The sequence below is a fragment of the Heterocephalus glaber genome, unplaced genomic scaffold (genome assembly GCF_053883595.1).
Source record: "Heterocephalus glaber isolate CG9 unplaced genomic scaffold, H.glaber_assembly_v1.0 deba00001547, whole genome shotgun sequence".
Classification (NCBI taxonomy): Eukaryota; Metazoa; Chordata; class Mammalia; order Rodentia; family Bathyergidae; genus Heterocephalus; species Heterocephalus glaber.
In genome coordinates this window covers 16,253,199-16,279,452 of record NW_028258340.1, presented here as the reverse complement: position 1 = coordinate 16,279,452, position 26,254 = coordinate 16,253,199, and the positions used below count along the sequence as shown (strand labels likewise).

The window sequence follows — 26,254 nt, the reverse complement described above, 5'->3', positions numbered from 1 at the left end:
CCAGTGTTTTGATATATTTTGTTTTGTCCTGTCATATTACTTTATACAATAAACCGAAAGAGATCTTGTATTTACGTCCTCAGACACTGATGCTTCCATTGATTATTAGTAATCCTAAGGAAGATATATCTAGTAGATCAAAGGATGTGTGCATATAAATTTTAGTAGGTATTTCCACATACTTTTCTGGAAAACATTTATCATTTAAACCAGAAATGTGTGAGAATATGCTCTTCCCTCACAAATAGTAGGTATTTTCTACCTTTAAAAACATTCGCTTGTCTGATGAGTAAAAATGTATCATTTTGCAAATGATTTATTTCCATGATTCCTAGTACATTTGGAATACAGTTTGTATAACTGACTATTACAATTCCATCTGTGACTTTTCTGTTGACATGCTTTGCTCATTTTTCCATAGAGGAATTTTCTGTTTTTCTTAAATTTAAGAGCACTTTAACTAGAAGTTAACATTACTGGATGCTTATCACTTCTTAGATGTGATTACAAGCAATTTCATATCATTCCGCATAATAGAAGTTTTGAATTTTATTCAGACTTCACAGAATTATGATTTAATTTTGTTTTCTGACTGATGTTAACAGCATTATTGTGACATCATGAAAGGAATCATGGAGCTTTATCTTTTCAGATATTCTAAGATAGCTGAAAATATAGGAATCACTTAAATTCATTTGAAGAATCTCAGTACATATTTCCATGGTGAATTTTCTAATAACCTAACAAATGCTTTCCAAAGTAATAAGTCTAGCTTAATTTTCCACTTAGTCTTTTTTCAATTTTAGTAATTCCCATTTTATTAGGAAATGCCAATTTCCTAGAATTAAAATGTAACGTTATAGAATTGTTGTAGTATCTTAATTTTTGTATAATAAATGTTATGAATCCTTTCTCATCATTAATCTTGTATATTTTTATTCATATTGTCCTTTGCTGAATTAGAAGTTTATCAATTTTGCTGATCTTTTCAATGAGCCTACTTTGCCTGGATTCATTCTTTATTATATATTTTAGTCTTGTATTTTGATTGCGATTTTCATTTTTTCTCTTTTATAGTTTTCAAAAATACATTCTTAACTCTTTTATTTATGTCTTTAAAAAACCCTTTGAACCTTTGCAGTTCTCTATGCACATAGCTTTCACGATGCCCAGATCATCAAAGTATCATCAGTTATTTAAATTTTACAGAGTTTCCATACCTTTCACAAGTTAATTTTACCAAGAGAGAAACAGAATATGAAATATAGACAAAGATTCCACAAAATTAGAGTTAAAAATTAGGTCAGAAAGTGAGAGTTAATTCATTAATTACACCTGGAGAATTCTTCACAAAGTGCATTAATCGTGTCTCTTCATGTTAATAAATATTACACAACATCAGGTAGACAAGGAATATTATTTATTGTTGCTATGCTTTGTCTGTTGCTGTACATCTTTTATCAAATTACCAAGGACTATCAGCAATAACAATATTTAATAATCATAAAGAGGCCATATTATAGGGTATTTTGTCACACTTGAAGGGTATTTATTGTTGATGGACTTTATGTTTGTATGCCTCATATCAACAGTTTGGCTCTTTTTGACCCCAAAATTTAATGTACATTTTGTTGCTATAATGCCATATTTCTTATCATGTGGCTGTAAGAGGTATTGTCTTTTTTAAAAATTCACTACTAGTTACTCTTATAAAATCATCACCATATTGTACAATGTTTTTTTTTTACATGTTTCTTTTTAAAAACATGTTCTATAATTTTATCTTTCAGGGTTCTCAACAATCCAATAGTGAAATAAGTGTGTTCAAAACTATCTGTCTGTCTAGTAAGCAAAATTTTAAAAAACAATGATAAAACATTTGTGTTGATATATGGATCTACTGTTGTGTGTTTGTATCAGTATTTTCACAATCATTAGATTGCAAGAAATTAAATATTGGGGTCATTAAGAATACGCAAAACGCTGGTTTCCTGTTTTACAAAATGTAAGTGTCTCATACCAAACCAATAAGTATGAAGATTGATATTTTGTGTGAAAATTTAAGAGAATGCACTGAATTTTTGTAGAAACAAGTTCTTGTTCATGTAACAATTGGCCATTGGAGTCTGTCACCAGAAAAACAATTGGCATAAATATAACTTCAGTAATTAAATCAAATAATAAAAATGAAATAGATATTCTCGGGGCAGAGTACAAGTAAAAACAGAAAAATATAAATTAATTAAAAGTGAGTTGTACATTTGTGATAAATATGTGTGATGTATATGCATATATTTATGTGTTTGTGTGTATGTGATATGTGACAAAGGTCTGTGAAAGCTCTAATAAATTTCATCGTGTATTTTTACTTTCTGCAAAAGCTGAGAAATGGACAAATTCTTCCATATATAGATTCGTGAACGATTTGAGTACTTATAGTTTTAAATGGGAAGTTGCAGAATTTTAATACGGGAGCTATGATCTTTACAGTACGTGGTATCTTCTTTTTCTTGTCCTTTTAGACAAATACTGACAAGGACTTTTCACAGCTATGGGCACTAATGACGAAATGTCGTATCATTCATCCAAGTGAAATTAGGTGAAAGCTAAGAGGTTTTTAAAATTTGTTCCAAAGTACATAGTTCTCCCACGTCCTTTAAGAGTTTGAGACTCATCCCAAAGAAGAGTCATTTTTGTTCTTTAATGTGTATAAATCTGGCCATGTTTTGAATTAAATATGGGAAGGACAGAAGCATAAAGCATCTTTTCATTCAGCAGTCTTGGTATGTAAGTTTAAGTCATCAAAAATGTTATAAGTTCACTAATAAAAAAGTTTTGATAATGAATTAAAATATTATGGAGGAAACCACCAAATAATATTTTAAAAGTTTGAGTTAATTTTCTTAACCAGATTCTTAAATAACTAATGGTTAGGAAAGCAACATGTATTGGACTTTATAAATACCCATCCTGACACCTAATCTTTCTGTATATACTTCCATCATCTATTGGGGGGGGGGCTCTCATATCTATACATTTCTTTCTTATATGTTGTATATAGCTTGGAATGTTCCTTCCATCATTCTAGAAAAACGTACTTCACTTTCTAAATGTTTTAATTGCCTTTTATAAAATTCCTGCCATCATGTAGTTAAGCTAAAATATCTCCAAATTCAAGAGCCACTGAAGTATTTATATAATCCTTCTAAGTATAATCCATTTAAAGAAGAAAAATCAAGGAAAGGCAAAGTAGTTACACTGCCTTGCACATTTGTACATTTTAAAATCACATTTAAGATTTATACTATTTAAAATTTTAAGACTTACAGGCATAAATCATACCTATTTTCTTCTATTGACACATGCACATTAAATGATGAATGGTTCAAAATTTACAACATAAAGGGCGCCCTGTATTAGCACTGTGGACTTGGATTTCCAGTGACAGGTTCTCCATTCCCTGTCATATCTCCATATAACAAATATTATGTTTTGCTTGATCCAAATGTACATTTTAAAAGTATGTTTTGACCAGAGAACCTCCTAAGAATTAACAATAGGTATTCACTATGTACTTTTCCTACCTTCAATTATTGAATTTTACATATTCAGTAATTCATTAAATGTTTTTAAACATTGCCATACACAAAAGGTTGAGAGATAGATTTAAAAATGTATTGTTGGGCTGGGGATTTAGCTCAGTGTTTTCGCCACCTACTGTGCAAGAGCAAGGACTGGAGTTCGATCCCTTGTACAAAAAAAAAAATGTATTGTTTGATTAAGTGGCTTAGAAACTAGTGAAATAAATTTATCTGTATTTCAGATGTGTTTATAGTCACAATAATACATCAGAAGTGAGTACTTTGGAACTGAGCAGTGTTTTCACTTATCTTCCTGCTACTTACATTGTCTTTGACAATAAATTTTGAGCCAGTAAATTTTTTTAAATCTCATAATATTATGATAAGATAAAATTGTAAAAGGGTGAAAAACAATGAGAACAAATATATCAAAATAGAATTTGCAAGACAGGTGGACTGGTTGAACTTAAAATGCAATCAAACATTTTGGGAAATAAACTATTGTAATTAAAATAAGAGTAATCTCTTATATGGAATATTATATACCAAACGGCATTGCTTATAAAAATGGAGACTAACCTCAATAATAATTTCACACTACAGAATACAGTAAAATATATAAATTTTCCATATAATATCATTCAATTTAAATTTTATAACTAGTATAGAACATATATACCTGGCAGTATAAAATGCTATTTTAAAAACAATCTTGTATAGTTACCACTTTCTAAGCTTGAACCATTTATACTGTTGTTTTTTTTTAAAAAAAATAGGCAATAGTGACTAAAATTAACATATCACTGACACTCATCACAGTAAAAAGACAAAAAAATGATAATTCATAGTCATATAGTTATTTTCCCAATAGAACCCCATATGTATATATGATACATAAATGATGACACCAATTTATATGCAAAAATATACTATTTTTCCTTGATGCAACAGGTATACGCTAATGAGGGCAAGAGAGTTAAACAACTCACCTTATCAAATTATTTTAAATGACATAATGCTTCAATTTAAGAGTAGTAATATTCTCTTAGATCTGAGTAAGAGTTTAAATACTCAATTTATGTTTTTGTATAGTTCTACCTTCTTCATATTTTGGAGGAAATAAGTCCAAAATCATGAAATCTTTTCGCAAAGAACCTATAGTTGATGAATTAGAGTTAACAGGATCTATTTCATCTCAATCTTTGGGCGTGGATGCTTATAAGGTGTAGATATTTTAGAGGCTTGTTGTGGATACTGAATCTGAACTAAAAGAAATACTTGCCTAACAAAACTTAACTTTAAAATTTGGAATTTATATGTTATTGACGGAATTTATGAGTGATGAGTGGAAGCAGTTTATATTCCATAAAAGCTACTGTATTATATTCTGACATGCTCCAAAATATATATTACATGCCTATTTAACCTTCTGAATATTTAGAGGAGACATAAAATAGTAGTTTTAAAGAACGGTTTAGAATTCTCTTGAGATCACATGCAAGCAATGGTGAACACTATACCTTTTATCAGATCAGTGACATTTGACAACCATTACGTGTAATTCAGTGACAACTTTTAATAAGATGATAAAGTAAAGATTTGAACACAGCTGACATCTGAATTCTTACCCTAGGCTTTTTACATAGTCACTTTAGATTTATGGTTTAATAATGTAAAGTGATGATCATATTTGATCTGTGATCATATTTGTAGATCTGAAGTTACTTGATAAAAAATTGTCATCCTGTAACAGACAATTGATGAGGGTGGGATACTAAATACAATTTTGAGATCTACAATTATGTCAGCTAATACTAAATCAGCAAAATCGTGGTTAAATTAGGGTGTATTCTGATAACATACTCTGTAAAAATCTTTAAAAGGCATTGAGATGCATAAAATATTAGCATGGAAGTCTTGAGAAGGAGAGAACACAAAATGAGAAACATTCCTGTGTGAAAAGGAAGACAGGATCATACTGCACCTAGACAGGAATCTGCAAGGCCCACAAACACTTAAATCTTCCTATCAGAGTTTTAGTTGCCACATTATGTTAGTGAAAAATTATTTCTTCAACTTGACATAAAATAATTAGAAATGCAAATATTCAGTAGAGAAGAAAACTCATTGAAAAGTACTTACATCTAAGGAAAATATATTAATAAACACATTTAAATTACCTATTAAATATCTTTTTATTTCAGAAAACAGGAGTTGAAAGAACTAGTAAAATAAATGAGGCACACAAGGTGAAATATCGCATGTTTTCTTTTTTATGAGAAACTCAAAATATAAATAAAGAGCAAAAGAAAAGATAATAGGAAATGGATCTTGAGCGCTGCAGTGGGCTATTTGTTATTGAAAGCTCTGAAAGCTTCCCCATCACTGTTAGGTACTACTTCATGGCCTAGAAAAAGGTTAAAGAGACAAAGGCCTTAAGAAGGAAGGAGGAGACAACAAAATGTGAAAGAGGAAAAAGAGCTTAAAATTGTCAGGAAATATCTTTTTGAAGGCAAGATTATTTTTCTTCTTCCTAAGAAATCAATGCTTACATTTTATGAGTTCTAAAGCCATCTAAAATTTCTGACAAAAAAGGTAGGTATATAAATGGAACTTTACTGATTTACTATTAGCTGACACAATTGCAGAGCTCATAACTGTGTTCAGTATGTCATTCATGAATTGCCTGCACAAGTTGGCAATTCTGTTGTTGCTGTTGTTGTTGTTGTTGTTATTGTGGTTGTTTTACTGATTTTTACCCCTTTAAGAAAAGAGTGCTAAATTTTTTTCAAGTTATTTTATTTTATTTTGGTCTGGGGATAGAATTTAGGACCTTGTTCATACTAAACACATACTCTACCACTGAGCTATATTATCAATCCCCATGGGATTTTAAACACTAGCTTCTACAGAAGCATATAGAATTGGGTTTTTCATACAATTTCTCTTAGCAATTATAAATTTCTTAAAAATGTGGATGAGTTTACTGCTGGCATCAAATTTCATTGATTTTTTAAAATAATCAAGTGGTACAGTTCTAGGTAGAGTCCATTTTTGGTTTCTTGATCTCTTGTACTGATATTTAATATTTTATTTTTAAATTGCATGCGTCTGTTGTTTCTTATTTTTCTAATCACACTTATAAGATATGAGTTTTATTTTATTTCAAACATCTAATTCCTAAATTTATCTACTATTTCTTCTTTCTAATTTCTTCATTTGTCTTTACATTCTACTTTCCTTCAAGCATTTTTCCTTTTCGTAATATTTTTAGTTGAAAGCTTTATTTAACTTATTTTGTCTTTTATTAAAATAAAGATAAAAACAAAGGCAAAAACTGAACCCCTTGGTAGAATGCACTTTTCTCATTTTTCCACGGAATACTTTTTCCTACAGAAATGTGGTTTTGTACTCTTGATTTGTTCTTTAACATATTTTAAATTAATTTAATTTAAATACATTAATTTACATTATAGTATCAAGTAATTTGCACTTTAAGAGTTCTTTCTGTGTACTGAATGCCATTTGCATTGCCTTCTAATATATTATCCATTTTTAATGAGTGCATGTGGTAGAAACTTTTAAAAATATATGGGGCTGGGGATTTAGCTCAGTGGTTTTGCTGCTTGCCTCTCAAGTGCAGCAAGTGCAAGGTACCAAGTTCGATCCCTGGTACCAAATATATATATATTATTATTTTTGTATGCCTTTAGTAAGTTTTTATAGCAGAGGATAAATCATAAATGACCCTTAGCCTGTTTTCTTTTCTGGTTCTGATTTCTTTCCAGAAGTATGGGAAGGAGTATGTTATCTGGTCCCCACTGTGGCAACAAACTACCTTTCCTCCCTGTCAGCACATACAGGACATAGTAATCCGTCAGAAGTAAATGGCTTTCTGGTCGGTCTGGCAAAGTTTGGCCCCAGATAGCAGTATTCTCAGTATACAGATTCTGAAGTTCATATTTGACTCAGAAAAAAAATAGGGGATATACCTGAGTGTTGATTATACTGTGTGGTGCCCTACTCTTCGTTTCATTGCGGCATCTGCCTATGCAATACCTCCATCACCTGTGATATCTTTCCCTAGTAGCTTCTAGGTGAGTACAACGAATGAGCAGCACTGCAAGGATGGTGTATAGATGGGGTGGATGAATAGTGCGTTCAAGGTATTACTTTTCTCCCTAATCCCCATCAAGTTGGTTTTGAGAATAACTTTATATTTATGGTCTCAGTTGCTGTCCAGTGAGCTTCTCCCCAAACTAGGGCTTTTATCAGTTTAACTTAACATTTCTCTTCTCAGGTCTTTTTTGATTCAGAGGTAGTAAGGGCTATTAACTAATACTTATCCCTGAGATCTTCACCATTCATTGTTAGTTCTTTTTCTTGTTAATATTCTGCTCACATGTATGTAAATATCCACCCTCATTGTACTCTCTTCAAGTTTATTTTTATAGGTGCCATCTGTTTCATACTAGAACAGTTAATAATACATTTAACTTCACAAGTTGACTTGGAATTGGATGGTGACTATATCAGTGGATAGTGAAATTGACTAAAGATGAAAGGTTATTATCCTACCTATGGGCACTAGGTAGATGTATTGAGCTCTGACCATTCCTCAGGGATAGGGGAGAGCATTCCTTATAATGAGAGTAGTATTTTCTGAATGCCTAGTTGAGAGGTCATATTTAGACTGGGTTAATTTAAATGAAATTATTAAATTATTGATTTCCTTACAATTCCAAATTTATGGAGGATTTACACATAATACACACATATTTTTATATAACTACTATGCTTTGGAATGTCAAGAGAAAACTTGGTATTAAATATACAGTGTATCATGCTATTTGTATTCTCATTTTTTGGCAACTAAATATGTAATCTGACAATGGTGAATTAAAGGCTCTAAATGAAAATATATTTCCATCAAGTTTTCTTTGTGATTTTAGCAGTATTTCTATTATGCAGTATGATTTATTATACTTTCCTTATTGATTGTAACTTTCTTTAGCAAAAGTGCTACTCTTATGACAGGCAACTTTAAGGTAGACTTTTGGAGTCAGAGAAGGGAATTAGGATGAAGGGGGAGAAAAGCGAGATGTTTAATGAGCTAAAGAAAGGTTTAAGCTATAGTAAACTCATTTACCAGTTTACCAAACTTTTCCATCCTGTATTAGTAACTTGCATTAATAAAAAACTGCTGTTGCTTAAAAATAATTTTCCCATATATTTTTGTTATTAGTTATTCCATCATGAAATTTTGCAAAGAAGTCATTTCCTCCTTCCTCCTTTTCTCTTCACCTTTTTCAAGGCTTCTCCCCTAGAGCAGTGGGACTCTGGTATGGACCGGTTTTCTGTGAGATCTTCCTGTGTCTCACAAGATCCTATCCAGTTCTGATCTGGATCAGCCTCTCATGGATCTCTCCCTCTATCACTCAGCAACCTAGGAGGCCCCAGGACTGCAGTCTGCTTACCTGTTTAAAACTTGATTCTCACCCCTGACCACACCTCTGAGGATTCGGACCTTCTGGAAGATGAGCAGTTCATATGTGACCAAGATCACATAAGTAGGAGTTTGGGAATTGGAACCTACTATGACCGACTTCAAATTAATGCAGTTTGTAGTCACTTATATAATAAAGGTAAAGGCATTTTTGCTATATAGAGTGGGTAAAATCACTGAAGGAATGAAGCAACACATGACACACATGAGCTAACATGGCAGGAAAGATCAGCAGAGGAAACAGAAATAAGTAGCAGGAAAGCAAGGAAAATTAAATTTCTCATCTCCAAAGTACATTTAAAAGAATGAAAAGTAGGGCCAGGGCTTTAGCTCAGTGGTGCCACCGCCTGCCTTGAATGCCCAAGGTCCTGAGTTAGACCATGAGTACAAAAAAAGAAAAAAAAAAGAAAAGTAAAAGCAAAAATTGCCTGGGATTTAGCTCAGTGGTGTCACATCACACCTGGCAAGCACAAGATCCTGAGTTCGATTCCCAGTACCCCCAAAAAAGCAAAAATTAATGAAATAGCCAATAAAATTGATCCTAATAATATTTGGTATTTGAAAAGAACCACAGACACTTTGCAAATCCAAGGAAGTAGTGAAAAAATACTGGAAACAGTTGGATGTGGTGGCTCACACCTGTAATCCAAGCACTTGTGAGGCTGAGGCAGGTGGATCACTGTGAGTTCAAGGTCAGAGTGGACTACATAGCAAGACCTTGTCTCAACCCCCCCACTTGGAAACAAATGAAACATATTACATATGAGGAGACTTAGCAAATAAAAAATGAATAATGTAGCCTTTACTAATAATCTTGAAAATTGACTTGAAAAATTTCTAGAAAAATATAAATTTCAAAACTTGGCTCAGGAGTTAGAAAATCTTAATAAACTGATAGTCATGAAAGCATGTCCTAAAGTAGGGTATCCTCAAAAGTCACCAGGAACAAAACATAAAGAAGGATAGAGTGTTTCCCAACTCTACCTTTGTCAAAATTTTAAATAAACTTATAAACCTGAAATTTTGGAAAGAACTTGTCTGGTTGCTTAATTTATAATAACATTTATTTTTAGCCTTTGCCATCTCTTTTAAACCAGGGTCCAAACCAGGACCAGGCTTCTCATTCCTACTACTTCCTTGCTCTCTATATCTACATTTTTCCCATATCCAGACTTGTCTACTTACTAAGCCCTTATTCCCAGTGCTTTTTTACCTCATGGTCTTTTTATCACTCTACTTGGAACATATTATTGTAGATAATCCCATGCCTCACTCCCTTACTTCCTTCAGATCCCAGCTTATTTAACAACTTAACCAGAAGGTCTTCCCAGACCTCCTGCTCTACTTATATCCTGTCATTCATATATATATTGCTCAGTGTTCCCTGCCATGTGGCTGCCAACTCCAGGACAGAAAAGATTGTGTTTGCTATGATCACTAACTGTAGTGTCCTTAATTACCTAGAATACAATCTAAATCATAGAAGACACTTAATGAGTAAATAATGTGTTGAATGCAAGTGTATTAGCACTACTCTGTTAAAGGTATGGCCATTTAAAAACCACAATTTAATGTCTTCTATCATTTGTTTAAATTAGAGAATTTCACATTTTAAGAGGAAATTTGAAATAGTCTATTGTTTTATTGCACTGCTTTATTAATATCCTGTCCCAGGCTCATTTATTCAAATGATACTGAATACCCAAATCCATCTCTTGAAAATTCTTGCTCCTGAACATTTTTTCATCAAATTGTGTTTTTAGTCTTTATGATAGCAATCAGAGACTAATAAAGTCGACACTGGGATATTTTCCATTTCTCTTAAGCATTCTTCTGCTACAAAATAATGGAAAAGTATTAAAGAATAGTACCTGTACTTTTGCACATTAGTGTCTTGAGCTTTCCACCCTGAGGTTAACTCAATAAAGTTTACTTTATTTTGAGTTTTAGTTTCTACTTGAGAATATTTTACTTAAAATTTTTGCCTTTAACACAGAAACCCTAGTTTTTGTATTTCAATACTAAAACCCTGGCTGAAATGAAAAACATTGCAGAAATCTTCTTTTAAAGAACTCCTCAAAAAAAGAAAAAAAATGATCCGCCACCTGCCTCACAGGCACAAGGTCCTGAGTTCCATTCCCCATACAAAAAAAAAAGAAAGAAAATTGAAGTGTTTCTCTGCTAAAACTTTATAAGATTCTCTCTTTTTCTTTAAGAAAAGTAGCCTTTAAAGAGAAGGTCCATACGTTGCAATGACCACATTTTATTATTGCATAATCACTTAACACATTCAAAAATTTCATTAGAAAATATGGGATCTATGATCAGACTGATAAATATAGTCATCATTTAGAGTTTGGGAGATTGTAGAGTTAGGTTTAACTTCTTCTTAATAGGTTTAACATTTTCATCTTTTTAAAATTGAAGTACAATATAGATACAGCAGAGTATATTCAAATATACAGCTTGGTGAAATAATTCTCAAAGTAAATGGATATGTGTAACTATTACCAGGCCAAAACAGAATATTTTAAGTACCTCAGAATATTTCCTTATGTCTTGCTTCTTTTGCTAAAATATCTTTCAGGGAATTATCTATATTTTGTAGTATGTATGGCTATCATTTATTCATTTTCATTTATAATATGCCATCATGTGAATACCATAATTGTTTCCAGTTTGGGGTATTACAAATAATACCACTATGAACATTCTCACAAGATATTTTTTGGTAAGTATAGAGATTTATTTCTGTTAGATATATACCTAGAAGTAAAATCACTAGTGTGTAAGGATTGTGCATTTTCACATATATAGATAATGGCAAACTGTTTTAAATGGGTTTTTAATATATATTTCCACCAGTTAATTTTGAGAGTTCTAGTTCCATAACCTCAGAAGCACTTGCTATTAGTAGTTTTTCTAATTTTGGTCATGTCTAGGTATTTATATTGACATCACATTGAAGCTTTGATGTAAATATTCCTATTTACATCTGAGGTTGAATAGTACTTTATATTATTTTTGAACTTTTGAATAATTTCTTTTGAGAAATTCCTGTTCATGTTTGTGGGCTACTTTTTAAATTTTATTCTCATTTTGTAAAACCTAAAATGTAAGAAATATAGAACAAAATCATGGGGTAAAACTGGGGTACTCAGTATTATAAATGTGTCAGTTATCCCCAAATTGATCTACAGATTTAACCCAATGTTGAGCATATTCCAAATAGATTTATGATGGCTATAGAAAATATGATTACAAGGTACCAGGAGGGCCTATAAAAACCAAGAAAATCCTGAAGAACAACAATGTGAGAAATGTCTTAGTCCATTTTCTACTGCTATAACAGAATACAAACCACAAACTGGGTAACTAATAAAGAGTAGAGGAGTACAAGATTCACAGAATTGAAAGCTGGTAAGTACAAGGCTTCTGCATGTGTAGGGGCTTTCTTTTTGTATAATAACCCAGCAGAAGGGCAAGTACCAAGACGGAGAAGGAGCTGAATGCATCTTTTTATTAGGAGTCAACTGCAGAGATAATGGCATTAATTCATTCATGAGAGTAGAGCCCCATGATCTAAGCACCTCTTAAAAGATCTCTCCTCTTAAAACTGTTACAATGGGAATTAAATTTCAACATAAGTTTTGAAGGGGACATTCTAATAATAGCATGAGAGATGCCTTTTCTACAACATACCAGGATTATGATAAAACTGTAGTAATCCACACGATATAACATTTTGCTTTTATATGCAGTGAAAGTGAATTGAAGTCCAGTAATAGACGTACACATGCATAAATGAATATTTATGATACATTTAGTATTGAAGAGCCAAAAGGAAACACCATTTTTTAAATAAATGTGTTTGTGTCAATTAGATTCCGTGTGAAAAACAATACCATCTTAACCCATACTTTATATCATATATAAGAGTCAATTTCAGGCAGAACATAGATCCATATTCAGATGGTAAGACAAAAAAGTGATGTAAAATAATATAGAGTCAAATGGCTTTGAGTAGGCAGATATTTCTTGAATAGAGCAAAAAATTATAAAGTGGAAATTGTAAAAAATAAAATATACCCATATGAAAAACTTCTCTTTATCAAAATTCCTAATGAATTAAATAGAAAGGTAATACACAAAGAAATAAATTAGCTACAACTCCTTAAACAAGGGGCCCATATTTAGAAAATAGGAACAATTCATAATGTCAAGTTAATTTCAAAGTTCAAGTTAATTTTTCTCTTTTCAAATAATGCTTTTTGTTTCATATATAATAATATTTTGGATATCCCAAATTTACATAAAATTTTGTTCTCTAGTTTGTCTATTTTGTTCCTAAGATTATTTCTGGGCTTATCTTGAAACCTGTGAAGTTAATAATTATAATATGTATAGGCAACCATGTAGTTACAATTTATCATGTATATGAAAAAACAGAACTCTTCTCATAATATGTGGGAATATAAATTAATTGACTTTTTACAGGACATTCAGTAGCTTACATTTTAGTATTTCATGTTGTATTTTCTTGATAAATATATTTTAATTGTATCAATGAAATTAACTAATACTTTTCTGAAAGTTTTGTTGTTTCCTTTGCTTCTATATTTTGAAATGGAATAATATGTTTTGATTTGATATTTTTAAAGATTGGCGGTTTTAAATATTATAAAATATTTCCATAATTTACTTGATACTAATTTTTCAAATGGTCTATCAGATTAATAATGAGGAAAATAGTTTATAGACTATATTCTTCTGACTGCAGAAAAATTAAAAAATCCTGAATCACTGTACAGAAAATAATCAAAACGCATTTTTCTTTCAAATAACTTCCATACATTCAAACTGACAATGATCCTAATTGGTTGAAGACAAAAATCAATTGTTATACAGTTTCCACATCCATATCTTGTGTAATGTCCTCTCCCTGCCAAATGAGCTGAGCAACATTTGGGGGAAATATACGTTATTACTAATCTATCACTGCTTATAGTTATTTTAAGAATGTTTGATCAATGTATTTGAATTTATCCTTGAAAGAGAGGTGTAATGTAATTATGAAGCTACCAAAAGTACCTGGTAAATGTATTGGTCGATTAGAAAGGTTATAGGAATTTAATAAGAAAGGCAGACTGCTGGCCTCTGAGTTCTTGATAAATGAGAGAGACCTCAAATTCACTTGGAGGAGACTAGAACTCCTATAACCTGGCAACTCATTTAGCTATTATTGCTTACTTTTTCTGATACAGCATATATATTTTTCAACCAGGTAAATGGAACCCAACGTGGAAATAAAAGACAAACCTACAGATCTTACCCTGAATTAAGGGTCTAATATGTCTCTACAATTTACATGTTTGGTGTGGTGTTTAGTAATCATCAGATTGATTGAAACAAACTTCATTATTCTCAGGTTTGAACACATTGAGTACATAAAAATAATATTTCTCTATTACATAAACTCTCTTTTCTTGCACAGAACACTTCTATGTGAAGGACACAGTGTGCGCACTAAATATAGCTTTGTGGAAGAAAACTGGAAAACAACCAGGAGGGGCCTCTCAGGGCGAGGTCATGCTTTTCTCTGCCCTGTGTCACTGCCTGCATTTGCTTCTTGAATTACATTAGCCAGAAGCACACAAAAAGCAACTTGAGCATGTCCTCTTAATAAGGACTGCTTTGATTTAGAAGAGAACTTCAGAAGCTTTTTCTGCATTCGGGGCTAACATCCTCACGCACACATTAAGCATGTCTCGCTGCACCCAGACCTTGTCTAGGTTGCCACTCACATTATTTTTCTGCAAGACCTGCAGCGCCTTGTTGACATTGTTCAGGGCATGAACTCGTGTAGATCCTTTTTCTTTTGGCTGAAAAACAAAAGAAATAGTGTTTGCTGCCCAATAGAGACCAAAAATCAACAAAACAGTGTATACATTTCACCATTAAGTTTGAGTATTTTTTACTAACACCGGGATAGGTTGTGAGGCATTGCCATAAAGGATCTAAAGGCTTTGGACAAATTTTCCTTGGCATAGTCCTTCTGTAGTATGAACAACTACTTCCAGAGAATGAAAGTACTTTTTTCTTCAGAAAGTGTATGTAAGGTGATTGCTCCTCTATTCTATTGCCACTGTGGTTTTAGTATATGACCATCAGTGACAAGAAAAATCACATAATATGTAAGGATATTTACCAGTAAGATAGATAGTCAAGTGAACTTCTAAAGATTTTAGGGAACTTCAAAGGAGACGTGAGTCTTGTAAAATTGCCAAATGTCAAATTGGGCCAAACGAGACTATTTCTTTGGATGTTACTTTACATGTCCTAGTCACTGAAGCTCAAAACCTTAATCATCTTTCTTTACTTTCATTCCCAGAGTCTTATCTCATCCTGTAATTTTTAAACTAACATCTATGCAGTTCTTTATACACATGGATTACCTCATCCGTTCTGTTGTGGAGTATCAGAAACCCCGCTGTAATGAATCTTACTGTATTTATTCTCTTCTTCTATTTTCATTTCTTTTATCTTATTTAGTTACTTAATTACCTCATTAACTACTACCCAGAATTTAGTACTTTTCTTTGCTTCTCACTCACTGTTCCTCCTTACATCCATCCTATATATTTTCAACCATGACATTGTTGAACTAAGCCCATTGTCATTTCAAACTATCTGCATAGGTCTCCTTTCAACTTCAGGTGACTGTAGATTAGTTATGGGCATGAACTGCAAAGCTGGACTACCTGGGTTCAGTTTTTCCTTCTGCTACTATTGTGCTCTATGACCATTGACAAAATTCTCAATTTCCCTGTACATTAGAGTGTTCTCATCTGTTAAGCTGGAGTTAATAAAAATAAGTGGTCTGCATAATTGTTGGGAGAATTCTATATGTTAATATGTGTTATAGTTTATATTTGGATGTCTTCCCCAAAGCCTCATGCACTCATAGGTAGAGCTTTTGGGAGGTGATTCAGTCCTGGGTATGAGATACTCATCAATGGATTAGCACATTGATGGGTTTGTAGCTAAATGTGATGTCAGAAGGTAAAGCCTGGTTGGAGGAGGTGGGTCACTGGGGTCACAGCCTGGAAGTGCCTCTCTCCTTCCCTCCTCCCTTGATCATGCTCTGCTTCCCACCACCAAGCTGTAATCTCCTTCTTCTCTGCCATAATACCCTTCCGTAGAGCCAGCCCTATGTAAACTGAAACCTCTACAAGCTGTGAGCAAAAGTGAACCTCTCCTCCTTTAAGTCGTGGGTGTCAGTTATTGTGTCACAGCAATGACAAACTAATTAAGACACTATGTATAAATCACTAAGATTAGCGTTTGTCACATAATAGGTACAACACAAATTTTGCTATCATTATTATTAAATTTGAAGTATTGGCATGTATGTACTACCACTAATCTCTTTTGCAAAAGAAATATCTTCATGTCCATTATAGAAACAATGAACTTGAAGTTAAAAGTTAATATACAGCCATACAACTTATAATTGGTAGGTCCAGGATCCACCACTGGTCTCTGTCTGTACAGTGAGAGTTTCCATATTTCCTTCTCCTTTCTCTAACTACCTTGTGAATGCACCAACCAAGAAAACTGTTTTCCTACTTCTTAAGTTTTGATACATACTTTCCAGGGATACTCTTGTCTTCCTCAAGAACTTCTATTCACTGGAATATTTTACCCTTTGAATTGCCTGCTCAAATCCATAAACTAAAGCATTCCATTCTTCAAGATGATTGCCCTGTACCCTTTATCAAATAGTATGTGCATCTTGTTCCTTCAACTTTCCACAACTTTAAGGACAGCCTTATGAACAGCAATCTCCTTTTTTTTTTTTTAACTCCAAGAACATCAAAATAGCAATGGCTTATATTTAGTTTTTTTCCTACTTCCTACCATAAAGAGGAAGATTAGACCATAGAAAAACAAGACTTTATATAAAAAGAAAAGCAGTAATTTTTTCATATATCTATCTAGGTGTGTATTCACAACACATAAGTATAGTGGTGATTTTAGGAATTTAAAAATCTAAAAATAATTAATCAAACCAATCTTTTGCTTAATATCTAGGCAAAAGACAAATATCCTTTAGCCAAATGAACAAGAACTCTGATGATAAGATTTCATTGCATTTTCTTTTGCTTCAAACTCAAACATATAAATGTGCATGTTTACACACACACATTCATATTTTATCAGGACCACAGAAATTCTACTGTTAAGAAAAGCTGAAGCAAGGGAGGAGGCAAGAGAGAGGAAGGGGCCATAAAAAGAATTAAGATGTCTAATGCACCAATTCCCCATGAAGAATGTAATCATTATGTACTGCAAACAAATACTAATAAAAATAAAAATTTCAAAAAAATCAAAATAAAAGAAAAGCTGCAGGTTCAGATCCTAAAATGGAAGCTGAAGTCTTTCCCATTAGGGTCTTTGGGGAGTAATTTTAATTTTATTGTTGTAAGGCAAATACCTTCTTTTTAACCCTGGGGATGCCCGGAGCCAACAATCCAAATGCAGATGCTTCCAAATACAGTAATAAAATTTCTGTTCAATGGTATACATTACTCCCATTAGAGGTACAGGATTTAACTTTGTAAAAGATATTAGGATTCAGGACCAGGCACGGGGAGTTGGAGTCTTGAAATTGGAAGCATTCATAAGACAGGATATTCTGCTCTGTGGAAAAGGTGAAGTTCCCAGACCAGGGCTGCCAGATCTATGTCTAGGATGAAGGCTGGATCACAGATTCTGTTAGCAGCAATAAGTGAGATTTTATAGTGTGCATTGGCTTGCATGGATTTTTGGTGATTTTCTTCCACCAACTACTTACCTCATAAGGATAAATCACATGAATATTTTGATTGCCAATTTTTCTTCAGTGCCTGTTATTCATTAGGTTCATTTCATCTCTGCATCTCTGTATATCTTTATCTATATCTGTATCTGTATCGGTTTGTATTTCCCTATGCCCATGAATATCTCAAGTCATTCCTACTTCTTCTATCTTGATGAAATTCATTATTTTGAACAATGCATCTAAATGGAATGCATTAAGACTACAGAATTGCTTTGGGTGATGGAAGTATGCTCTCCATCCAAGAAGTGACTGCAGAGAGTCACAGCACAACAGAGCAAAAGTTATGCACACATACAGAGGTGAAAAATTAAAATCTTGTGCACAGAGCCAAAAGAGGCTGTGAAAGAATAAACTTAAACACTTGGAAAACACTGAAACACAATTATTTCCATAGTAAGGTGCAAGCATGACCACAGATACAGAAATTAGGTGCATACCAATATGTTCATTTCTAATATCTACCTGCCTATCTACACACTTATACACAGGCATGTGCACACACATATGTGTATATATATATATATATATTTCATACAAATGTACATATATCATGTTCACACAGTCATACGATATGGATGATAATCACAAATATATGCCTATCCAATGAAATTAAGACTAAGTGTGTACAATCCCATTAAATTTGATAAAAGCAAAATATTCAAAGGCAATAAATGTGAACTTTTAGCACTTGATTTAAAGTAATTATTTCAGTAAGTCATGAAGTTGTTCTCATATCAATACAAGTTTATACTTCTTAAAATGTATCACGTTTGAACTTAATAATATATTAATTTATGTGCCTCAAGGATATATATATATATATATATATTTCAGAAAGTAATAAAAGGATAGGTAAAGGCAAAAATAAATGTTTTCTGGGACTTAAGGAAAAGGAGAATTTGGCATAGAGAATTTGAGAAACACTTCACAGAAAATCAGAAACCAAAGGTTCTGAAGAACTGCTAGAATAGACAAAATTTCAGAAAGCAATAAGCAAAGAAAACAACAGAGGTAAAACTCCAGGCATATCTGATAAAACAGAGATCTAATTGGCTTAGCATAAGATAATTCTAGGAGGTAAGATGCAGAGATAGGACTTTCGTCAGCTTTCACTTTCAGTGACAGCTAGAGTTTGTATATTATCTATAAAAAGTGTGTGTGCTTGTGTGTTTGTCCTTGCATGATCATGAGAATTTGTAGTGAAGGGCAAAGGTAACAGATTAAAGTACTAATTTAGCAGGATTCATTTGATATGCACAATGGCTGACTGTAGACTGGAGTCTTAAACTCTATTGAGGAGAATAATAACAATTGAAGAATAAGACTATTTAAATCAAGAAATTCAGATATAAAATCATTTTCCCCATAATGAGAAATCTATCATGACTTCACTGTCCTATAACTGTGTATAAAAATCCTATCTATCTCAGAGGAATGTTCTAAAGTTAGACAAGATAACAGTTTTAAGAGAATGTCACATTCTCATCACATATGTGATTGTGTATGGAACTAAAATGCCTATACGGTTCTTTCTTACAATGTCACAAATTCATTGTTTCTCTGTATAAAAACTAATACTGGTTCATTATGCAATAAGTTCAAAATACACAGATGTACAAGGATGGTTTGAAAAGTTACAAGGCATAAAAGCCTTTTAAACGACATTTGATAAGAAAGGTAACAAATACCTAAGTTAGTAATGTCTATTAATTTACATAAGCTACATTAGCCAAAATTTTACATATTATATTATTACAGTGTGAGATTATTTTATTCAGAAATGGATTCCCTGTTGTTATTTAAATTAGTAAATAGTAAATTATTGACTTTTACTATATTGGGTAAAACTAAACTGTGATTCTGGCCTGAATTTCTAGTAAGTTTAGTATAAAATTTCTGCAAAATGACTTCCTACCAGTTTTTGCCCTGTTAGGCCTTCAAGGAGGTCCAGAAGACATCTCCCATCGTTCAGGTCACTGAAGAGGTTTTCTATGTGCGGCTTCCCAAACTGAAACACAAAATACTTCCAGTTAAACAAAGCATGCTTCAAATAATCCACTTTCATGCTTGTGACTTTTAAAATTTAAAGCTGCTTTCAAGGGTGTTTACTTTATTTAATTAATAATTTTCCAAGAGTAATGGATAGAAAAATATATCTCAAACTCAAAATCAAAAGAAAATGTATCACTAAGTCAAATCTGTTTGAATTGGTTTTTTTCCTCTTAAATTCTTTTATTGGTATCTTTTAGGTATACAATACATTTACATTCATCATTGGGATCTTGTACCTTTACATGATGCATTTTGGTTCTTATTTTTCCCCATTCCCCTGCCCTCCCTTCAACTCCTCCTCCTGAATTGTTTTTATAGCAAGTGCCAGAGATCTATAGCCTAATTTATCTTTATTAAGCTATCTTAGTGAATGCTGATCCTATATGGGGAAAAAAAAGTAAAGACTTAAATTAGCATGCAGATCATGGTGGGAGGAGAAATAAACACACAAAGAAACAAAAAGGTCCCGCACGATTTGCCCTGAGGCAGCATATAAAATGTAAACATTGTGTGTATTTGGAAGTATAAGTCAGAGTGTTCAACATCATTGTCACTCAGACATGTTTTCTCTGTATATACATTTTGTGCACTAATTCAGAATGACCCATTCTAATTTTGGATAACCGAAATTAGAAATACGTAATTTAAATAGAGTTGAAATAAGTCTGTGAAAGCTTTTTCTCTTATTTCCTCAGTTCTTTGTTCAGAAATTACACTAAGGAATAAACAGTCACTCCTAATGTCTAACAGTTTTGGAATAATTATTCATAAGGACACTGCAATAAATGAGTGGATCTTCTGACCCCTGTGACATTTCTGTGAGGTTGGTATTAGTATAATCATCTTGCAGATGAGACAAGTGGTTGAATATGTGGCCTTTGTCACAAAACAAGGGAAGGGAGGGTGCCAAGATTTTGCCTCAGATCTGTTTACTAGAGCCTTTGCTTTTTTCTATCTTACCATGTTTCTTGCTTTGCCTTTTTATTCTTCTATTTGATTATGTTTAAAATATTTTATTTCGTCTGTCATATGCTCCCACGTCTCTTTTTCTGGTTAGAAGCCCTCTGTCCCTTCTTACAAGATCATTCCTAGCTCTTTCATCACCCAAGCCATCTAGAAAGCCCTCATTTACCAGTCACAGATGTATATTTAGCACCAATAAACCTGAGCTAGGTACTAGAGCATACATACACTGATTAATCAGACTGATGTTGCTTTGACTTCTATAGAATTTCTTGTCTAGCAGGGAAAACATTATTTCTAAAGGTAATGTCCCATACAAGTCGTAAAAAGAACTAAGGAGAACATAACTGTGGGAAATCCCAGAGTCTTGGAATCAAGATATATTTTTCCCAAAATGTCACATAATAGAGCTCACAGCCTTTGAGTGATGGGGCTCCTCTCATCTGTTCTTTGGATCACATACAATTTTGAATTTCACACACTTAAAGCAAATCAACAAAAGTCCTGATTTCCAGGGAGAAGAGTTCCCTGATATGTTTAAGATTGAAGACATAGAAGTCAGACTCTCCCTACAGCCAGGAGGCCCTGTCAATGATGAGTGCTCTCCAAGCTTGGATGCCTCCCATAAAGAAAGCTTGGATCATGCAGTGAGTTCACCAGTCCCTGTATGCTTCTGTTTCAGAATCCAACCACACATATGCCTTGACAAAATTAACAGCAAGTTATCCTGTTGAAATCGTACACAAGTGGCTCTCTTTCAAATTTTTAGGGGGAAAAGAAAATAACAAAAAACAAATACGTTAGAATTTTTTAAAAGCAACTTTACTACATAGGGTGTACAGGTACATCTTAAAACCAAAGTCCCACTTTTATAAAACTACAAGGAATGCTTTTTACTAAATAAGCAAGGAAAATGAATGTGTACTCTCTAATAATGCTATCAAGAATTTCATATCTAATCTGGAGTAATTTGGTATTTTGAGCATTATAGTAAGGGTATACTTTTTATTTTGTTTTTGGTTTTTGGTACCAGGGATCGAACTCAGGACCTAGCGCCTTTGTGCCAGGCGTGGTGCCACTGAGCCAAATCCCTGGCCCAAGGGTATACTTTTTAAATTGCATGAAGGCACACAATAGCTTGAAAGTGCTGGGGACTTGTAGAAGCAAAATGTTACAAATACAAGTGAGAAAAATGTGACTTCTCATTTGTTTAAACAGAATCTTGACACTGAATTTTGTCAATTTTTGAAATAAAATAGTATACTTAGCCGACCATATACTTGTTTTTATGAAACTACATATCCACACTGATAGACAAAAATCTGTCAAAACAGGAGGGATGTTGATAGCAAAATAGGTTTCATTCAGAAAAGAGCTGCAGATACTACAAGTGTGAAGTATATCTTGGGGTATAGATCATAAGGGTCATACAGCATCAAAAACATAAGAACCATGTTTGTGTTCGGGGGCAAGGAGACTAGACCAATGTTGACATGGCAGGGAGGATCTAGATTCAGTCTGAATCAAATCATATAGACCAGAGTCTCTTATAATTCCTCCATTTAAAACTAGTCAAATGAAATAGAGAAGTAAAAGTCCAAAGGCTTCCAGGTGAACTAGTCAGTGTAACTGGAATGCAGAAGCAATGAGGTGATAAAGAAAAAGACAGTCCTTAGTATCATAATTAATGTCCAAAAGTCATATAATCAATGATATATTAAAGAATCACAATTGAAATTTGACTCCTATTTGTCTTACCCACCATATCCCTCTATGGGATGTTCCTCAGAATATTTCAATAGTATGTGATTCCAGCAAGTGAAATTGAATGAATTTACCCTGGAGTCTCAATTACATTGTGTCTGAAGGTTAATTTTTTTTTATGAAAGCATATATTTTGTAATAATTCAACAGTTTTTCTCTTCCTTGCTGAATTCATGTTTATTTTAAAGTAAAAGTAATCCCAAGCACTTTCAAATAAAATTTCCTCCTCCTATGATCCAGTGGGATTCTCAATGAAATGTTCAACTTAGCCTGTAAATTCACCGGCTTTCAGATGCCATCTCATTATCCATGTAATGCAAGTACCCCAGGGAAAGCAAAACATCTCATTTCTCTTGAATGATTCTCATCTGTGGGCTTCAACGTCTCTCTGCTGTTCTACAGAGTTATAGATACAGTGCAATGTAGCAAAAAGAAAACAAGTTGCAGAGGCAGAAAGAGCAATCTTTTAAACTTAAGTCTCCTATTGACGAGCTGTGTTGTCTTAGGCAAGTGACTCAATCTTCCTGAGGTACAACTTACTCATTAATATAATGAGTATTGATATATCCCTTTTGAACACTTCTGTGAGGTTGAAAAGAAATGGTAAATGTGTGTCCTACAGACATGACATGTAATATGTATTTCATGAATATAAGATGATTTTATTATTGGATTCTTTCATTATTTGTTATCTACATCTATTGCTAGGGCCAAATTCTAGGTGCAGATGAAATTGTAGTACGTTATTGACTCTACTAGAAAGGGGAGTGCTCACCTGCAATGTTCTCCATTGTCTCCTTGTTTGGGATCTCTGGTAAGAATGGAAGGTGAGGAGCTAAGGTAGAATTTTCCATAAACAGTTACTAAGACTAATAAATGTGGCCTGTGTAGGGGAAGTACTTAAAAGCTTTGAGTTCTTTGACTCTTTTCTTCATTTGGTGGTTTTCAATTAAGAATTCTTTCAATTTCCTTCCTTTTCATCTTTCACATCTACCATCTTTTTCTTCCAGGTGACATTTTGTATTATGAAAAGAGTGATACTTGTTTAAAATTCCATCTTTAATGGATTTCTTTGCAAAAGCATGAAAATGATTTTGTAATACATACAAAACATTAAGTCCTTTCTGAGTCATATGACCCTGTGGTTTTCTGTGTTTAATTCTTTTCACAGCTAATGTTTTCTTTATTCAGTGAACTTAGTGAACTTTTGATACTATTTAGCAGTTTCATGCATTCACTTATATATTGTCTTCTAATTTGCTAATCCAAATAATAAGCTCAAAGGACCACAAAACGAGACAATGGTCCTTCCACAATATTTTCAGAATGAAATTATGAAATGCAGAAGCAAAGAAAATGTTCAAAAAGATTGGTAAGTGGCATAAAAAAGTAGAAAAAAACAAAGGGGAAAATAAGATGGTAACAGAAATGCATGTGTGAGAAAATGTTTAAATGGCTTTTGAATCTTCAGAGTTGTGTTGGTCTTTTAACCTGAAAATACAGAAGTATCAAAACAATGTTCTGGTAGGAGGTAAAGAGCACAGGGATAACACAGTGTGACCTTCTGGTTAGAGAAAGGTCAAGCCATGGACATATCCATTGCTCAGAAAGCCATGAATCTCCTCAGTGATTACAAATCTTTAGACATAGGGAACACCAAAAAAGAAGGCAAACCTGAGGATTCAAGCCTAAATGATGAAGGCTGCCTCAGATCTTACAGAAAAATAATGCAACCTATTGTAGTATAAATAGGCAACTTTCATAGATGATTTTTTGGAAGTATAGGTTTTAAAAAGTATTTTATGTATAAGGAAAAATCTTTTATTGCAGTATAATATGCATGTAGGAAAGTACTGACATCTTAACTGTATAGCTCAGCGAATCGTCACAATCTGCATAGGTTTATATCATTAGCAACCAGGTAGAGAAATAGGGTGTGCTCAGTACCCTCACAGGGTCCTATGTACCGCTTCTATATACCGGCCCCCTTAAAAATAATCTTTGCACTGATTTTTAGCACCATGGATTAGCTTTGCCCTGAAAGTTAATTCCAGTTTAGTATTTCATTTCAGAAATCTCATGATTGAAAGATTGCAGGCTTATGCAGAGAGAATTTAGAAAGGAAAAGGGTCACATTGATGAGATTTTTTTCTGTAAGGCACAGAGAAGTGGTGTATTTCTGTGAATGAGAATGTTAGCTCTGTACCCATAATGCTTTGAATAAAATCCTCGCTCCGCCATATTCCAGCTGTGTGATCTTAGGCATGTGAGTTAACCTCTCTGGGCCTTACCATTTCCATTTATAAAAAGAGGATATCTTATTATCCACATTCTGGTGGTGCTGTAAGGATATAAATTGAATAGTGTTTGTTTGTAAGATATGCTCCATGGGCATCAGGTAGCATGCATCTATTCCAAATTTTAAAACAAAATAACCCATATTACAGAATATGCAAGTAACAGACGTAACTAACTTTAATGTTTTGACATGAGGAGTAAATAGGCTAATAAATGTAAGGCATTCAGCATGGTGCTTCATACAGAAAATGTTCAATAAACGCGAAAAACATTCATCCCTTCCTGTTTCCTGTTATATTTCATCACCCGGAGGAACAGAGTACAACTCTCCTTTGAGGGTCCCAGGGTCTTAGCAGGACTTGGGTAATTTTAGGAGAGTTTAACAAGGGATGGTTCACAAAGACTAAAGCAAGAACTAATGAAACCCCTAAATGTGCTTCTACTCCTACACCCACAGCAATGAAAGGAAAGATAATGATTACTGTTCCTTTGATACTGGGTGATGAATACAGCCACCCTGAAGTGCCTAAGTGCCCTGACCTTTCTTTCTTCCCTCCCTCTGATCTCCTGTTAAGGCTCCCATTGGCCAAATCCAACTGAGAGCCAGAGGGCAAGACAGTGTATTGATTCAGTCCACACAGGTAAGTCCCCCAGGAAAAAGAGACAGAGTATGGGCCCAAAGTAAATCCACACTCCAGACATGTGACAAATTCTCTTGGAGCCAAGAAATCACTGTCAGGGATGTCCATATCAGGAAATAAATGAAAGCCCAAATGTTCCTCCCCAGGACGAGTCTATTATTTCCATCTCTGGTAATGTCATCTCAAAGAGCCAAATGTACCGCTGGGACACATCTTCTTTAGTAGGGTATCAAAGTACTATATAGTGTTTCATAGGTTTTAACAGCTGAAAATTAACATGTACTTATTCATTATCCCTTGGCACCAAATACTTTTAGAGACTTCTATATCCCAGGAACAGCAGTAAAATCTGGCTACAAGGATAATAATAATAAAAAAAGCCAAGTTATTCCTTGGAGCTAAGAAGTACTCAAGAGCTAAGTTAGATAATATAATGGTTTTACAATCTCTCCAGATATAAAATGTTATTTGTCAGTAACTCTTTATAAAATATTATCTCTGGGACCCAATGAGTATATTGTCCTATTAACTATACAAGAAATGATTCAGCCAGATTGCACATTGG

The 26,254-nt window shown here is 33.3% G+C and overlaps 1 protein-coding gene across 10 annotated transcripts in view; it reads right to left on the bottom strand.

Annotated features, from left to right (window-relative positions):
* The window catches only part of Dmd (dystrophin), a 2,486,572-nt gene that overhangs the window by 1,685,595 nt on the left and 774,723 nt on the right, over nucleotides 1-26,254 (bottom strand). For all 10 annotated transcript variants that reach the window (XM_004850043.4, XM_087189971.1, XM_087189973.1 and 7 more), the window contains 2 exons: nucleotides 19,887-19,979; nucleotides 14,892-14,969 (listed from right to left, as the gene is read on the bottom strand). In XM_004850043.4, coding sequence (XP_004850100.2) covers nucleotides 14,892-14,969; nucleotides 19,887-19,979 — 171 coding nt within the window. The remainder of the gene's footprint in view (nucleotides 1-14,891; nucleotides 14,970-19,886; nucleotides 19,980-26,254) is intronic.